Source organism: Colletes gigas, unplaced genomic scaffold (assembly GCF_013123115.1).
Source record: "Colletes gigas isolate AHSC1104 unplaced genomic scaffold, ASM1312311v1 Colletes_gigas_Sc00004, whole genome shotgun sequence".
Lineage (NCBI taxonomy): Eukaryota > Metazoa > Arthropoda > Insecta > Hymenoptera > Colletidae > Colletes > Colletes gigas.
Genome location: NW_025106633.1, coordinates 6,349,683 through 6,354,182, shown reverse-complemented (window position 1 = coordinate 6,354,182; position 4,500 = coordinate 6,349,683). Strand labels below are relative to the sequence as shown.

General features: G+C 34.1%; 1 protein-coding gene across 3 annotated transcripts; it reads left to right on the top strand.

Moving 5' to 3' along the window:
• Positions 1-184: 184 nt before the first annotated feature.
• LOC122405433 (KAT8 regulatory NSL complex subunit 2) lies at positions 185-4,267 on the top strand. Of its 3 annotated transcripts, none has more exons than XM_043410169.1 (9): positions 185-738; positions 1,247-1,498; positions 2,005-2,186; positions 2,280-2,448; positions 2,914-3,208; positions 3,312-3,434; positions 3,508-3,648; positions 3,736-3,978; positions 4,081-4,267. In XM_043410169.1, the coding sequence occupies exons 2-9, from the start codon at positions 1,254-1,256 to the stop codon at positions 4,090-4,092; spliced, it is 1,410 nt and encodes a 469-aa protein (XP_043266104.1). In that variant the 5' UTR covers positions 185-738; positions 1,247-1,253; the 3' UTR covers positions 4,093-4,267. The 3 variants fall into 3 exon arrangements, with proteins under 3 accessions (XP_043266104.1, XP_043266103.1, XP_043266105.1); XM_043410168.1 differs by having other exon boundaries at positions 264-738; positions 2,914-3,214; positions 4,081-4,263; XM_043410170.1 differs by lacking the exon at positions 185-738 and having other exon boundaries at positions 1,375-1,502; positions 2,914-3,214; positions 4,081-4,265.
• The last annotated feature ends 233 nt before the right edge of the window (positions 4,268-4,500 follow it).

The following is a 4,500-nucleotide window of genomic DNA, read 5'->3' as shown; positions in this document are numbered from 1 at the left end:
AGAAAAAGTTAACCCTACTTTAATACCAATTGAAAATAAACCTATCGAGTAATTTTAATCGCGATGACCAAATACAAATTTCTTTCGCATCTTATGTAACGATGTATCGAGAATACTTAACATGTGACGGTTTTACGTACTCGTGAAATTTACCCCATTTCGTTCGATAGCTCTTTTTTAAGTATTGCTTGTCGCTATGTTGCACAAAATGTTGTAATCGCGTTCGCCGTCAACCAGTAACGAACGTGTACTTTTTCTTTTAAATAAACATCGACAATTCTTTATCATGAGCACGTTGCGTTGGTTAACAAAACACGCGTGCGTAACGTTAAAATCAACTTAGTTAACACTTTACAACCAACGTCATAACCTACCTGAACTTTTTCAGTCTACGGTAGGTGGGTATGAATCACGTAGTTTATCAATTAGAACTTTTGAGCTTTAAATTCCCGGAAGTGACGCAATCGTCGTTGAGCTAGTAGTATGTGCACGCAGCCAATATTATCCATGTAGTAGCGTCCCGTTATCTTAGTCCTACCGAAGGACCTAGTGCTGTTTATCGAGTATTTATTATTTAGTCGCATAGAACTTCAGACTTACGGCACCAATCGCCAGTACTTTACGTTTCACTGTACAATTTCTTTTCTCTCGAAGTTTCCAGAAGAACGTTGACGGTGACAAACGTGAATCGGTTGGCACTGTCTTTCCTTCTCGGAAGATTTGATGTAAGAGATCACGGTAAGTTTCTAAAAAATTATCCTTCGTGGCTTTCTGAAGTCCCGCTTGTTTTCTTTTATTCCGATTTTTCACTAAAACCAATCACATGTCCGCATCATTCTTTCGAAATCCGTACATACATCAATGAAACTTCATTCAACATCCCACGTACAAAATGGCGGCGAACTACCACTTGTTACAAATACATATTCCACGATATTTTTGTTCCAAAACGTACATAAAAATTTCAATATATTTAACGCTTTATGTTTAACATAATTTTTTACGTATTAAATATTCAACAACTTGTAAATTATTCCGAAGCGACGGAATTAATGTAATTATGTTGATTTCCGAGGTAACCTGCCGCGCTAAATTTAAAATTGTAAATCGCGTACAGCGTATTTTTAAATTTCTATCATAAAGGGTGTCCTGCATTTTTCCATTCATACTTCGGCAGTGTATTGTACCGGTAAAAAGAGGACTAAAATGTCTATTATAATTGTTATAATTTTTATTCTTTTCATAGGCAAGGTATGTTTCGTATCCCAAAAACAACAATGCCTGTGACTACTACAGTCACAAAGAAACCAAAGCAAACACAGGCTTGTTTATATGCATCATACGAATGTACACAACCTTGTCTCGAAGGATATAATTATTGTTCCAAACATATTCTTGAGGATTCAACTGCGCCATTCAAACAATGTGGCTTTGTTTATAATACTAACGGCAGAAAATGCCAAAACCCAGCACCAAAGTTAGATAGAAGAGATATTTCGTATGTAATGTATTTAAATTTAATGTATTCTTGTAGTATGACAACATTTGAGATTTAGAGCTTTCATAGCCATAGTTAATGTAGTTATTCATGGTTTCCAGATGGATGCTGTGTCTAACAAGGCACAGCTTTTCTATATTTTACATTTACTTGCATCAGATCGTACGAATTACTAGAAATCACTATCAATAAACAATAATAGGGTTTCGTCTAGACTATATTTAATGGGTTCGACACTTAAATGTTACACATCAAGTATTGCTCTTATCAAGATAGAAGTAAATATTTATTTGTACAATTTTAAATACATGCATTTTATTCATGAGCATCGCACGAATATATCTGACCACCTATGGCTATAATGATATGGATCTATTAACCTGTTAAATCTTGTTAAAATTGGTAAAGGCCACAACTGAGACTTCCCTTGTTAGATCCATCCGGGAGCCACGAATACTAATACATCAACATTCGTCAGATTTTATGTAGGAATTTATTTTCAATAGGTATTGTACAGAACACGCAAGGAAAGCTCAAATAGCACGCATAAAGTCAACGTCGCGCCATTCTTTACCGCAAACACCAGAAATGCTCTTACTTAATTTAAGTCATTACGTTAAACCGATCGATTCGAGTACCGAAGATACGGAAGACGATGACGGAAAAGTCAAAGCATTAGATCCGTTCAGTAAGTTTCGACCAAATAACAATATTTTAATTATCACTGGGCATCTTTTAAATCGAGAGAATTAATGTTTTTTTTCTAAAATTTTACTTTCAGCCGAAGTCGATGCGTTTAGAGTAAATGCAAGCGGATGCGATATTTTAGATTATGCAAGTTCTTCGGACAGTGACGTTGAACCCACTGTGGTGAGCGATACTTTAAGAGGAAGTTATTTAGACGACAGCGATAACGACAGTTTATACAGCGCTCAAGAAGATCCCTTAAAGTAAGGATAGGCTTGTGCGCTAATGCTCACAATATTTTATACATTACGATAAATGTCCTTCTGTAGAATACCAGCTAGCATGCTTTGGCTTGAGCAAATCTGTCTAAAAAATTTTATTTTCTATTACACACTATTTTAACACTTTGATGACCGCGAAATTTCGATACAACTGAGGTTTCTCTTGCATTTAACATTTTATAAATAATAAACTGTTACTATACGACGCAAGATTTGTACCGGAACAAATCGGATAAAATCACGTACACGTGATAATGGCCGATAACGGTTCGTTGACGATGTCACGTACACGCGACAGCGGCCTTCAAAGTGTTGATAAAAAGATAACACTCAAGACTTAGACAGTTTTGAACGAAACTTTCAAAACTGCTTACTTGTCTTTCGTAGCTGCTTTATGCGAAAATAAGACACTCATTTCTATTGAATCATTAGTATTAATTTTTTAAGGCATGCCGGGATTTTTACGGCTGAGGAGGTGATATATATTGCACGAGAAAAACTGATCAGGTTACAGTCACTTTATATAGAACAGTTTAGGAGGTTGCAATATACGCTCAAAGAAAAAAGACGAAAGTATTTACACGCTCTTAAAAAAGAAAAAGAAACATTGTGTAGCATACACGATCAACCAAAAGAAACTGCTAAAGAGAAAAAGATTTACGAGAAATTGAAAGCTTTAAATCGATACCATAGACGTAGCGGAGTCGAAGCTATACTGTACAGAAAATCATTAGAACGTAGAGTACAGGTAATGAACGAATATACTATGACTTTACTTTAATTTTAGTAACATTCAGTTTTGATTAAATTAAAAAACTTGGATAAAAATTATGTGTTTGTTGTAGGTGACTGAAGGATCTACACAAAAAATACCTAGTGTATCGAAATGTATCTTTACGGAAGGCGGAGTGAAATGCGGGGAAAGAACTCTTCCTGCCGCGAAACATTGTCGCAAACATATTCTTAAAGTAAGGCTATTTTAATATGAACAAAATCGCAATGTAAAGAATGTGAATTAAAATGATCTTACTGTATTGGCAGGATCAACATCAAGTTTTATTTAAAGCATGCGGAGCAGTACGAGCAGATATAGAATGCCACGAGCCTGTACCTGTAATTTTTGATACAAATTGTGTATTTCATATGAATCTACCAAGCGAATGTAAATTAGAATCGATGAAGGTAAGGGTTTTAAATGACTGTATTATTTCCATTATATTACGTGAATTGAGTTAAACAATATGGTAATAGTAATTCTGTAACAATCAGTTTAAAGAATCCAAACCTGAACCACCGGAAATATCAATAACAGATAGTCAGTCTATGGAAATTGATGTAGTAGGCGAAATTCAAGAAATTGATCCGGATGATGACATGGCTGGATTAATGAGAGAAATGAGCGATGCCGCGCACATAAAACCAGCGTTTAACGAAAGCTTGAACAGCGAAGCTAGCACGGATACTGCGTTTAGTTTGTCAGCCCAGATGAGCGATAGAGATGACCCTGTTTCTGTATGACAAAACATTTCTTTTTTATAATCTCATTACTATATTTCAAACATTAATAGAACGTTAATGTTTATCGTTACATAATTACAATAATTTTATTTGTAGGAGATTGCATGATTCAACGCCGGTAACACACTTTAAAATGTGTTAATTACTTTCATTTATTAAATGTCTACACGCAGAAGGAAATATTTGATATCGGAGGCGCGTATTGTGTGATAATAAAATATACATTAATGTAAATTTATTGTAGAGTATAATTTCCGTTTGTAAATATAGTTCTCTATTTGATTTAAAAAATAAAAAAAACTCATTCGTATTCCTATTGTTCTTTTTATAACGTTTTTCTTTAACTTTATATCCTTATTTTTTAATGTCAAATTTGTAATGCCGTGGTGCGTCAAGAAAACATATTCTACATATACAAAATATACAACTGTAAATATTTTGTATCTAGGATTTTTGATTTTTGTTATGAAAATTTCCTAAATTCAAATTATCAATTTACAATCGTATATTTGTAAA

Coding starts and splice junctions, on each gene's coding strand:
- LOC122405433 (XM_043410168.1), top strand. CDS start 1,254: ATGTTTCGTATCCCAAAAACAACAATGCCTGTGACTACTACAGTCACA. Junction 3,215..3,311: donor CATTAGAACGTAGAGTACAG/GTAATGAACGAA, acceptor TGTTTGTTGTAG/GTGACTGAAGGATCTACACA. Junction 3,649..3,735: donor GTAAATTAGAATCGATGAAG/GTAAGGGTTTTA, acceptor TGTAACAATCAG/TTTAAAGAATCCAAACCTGA.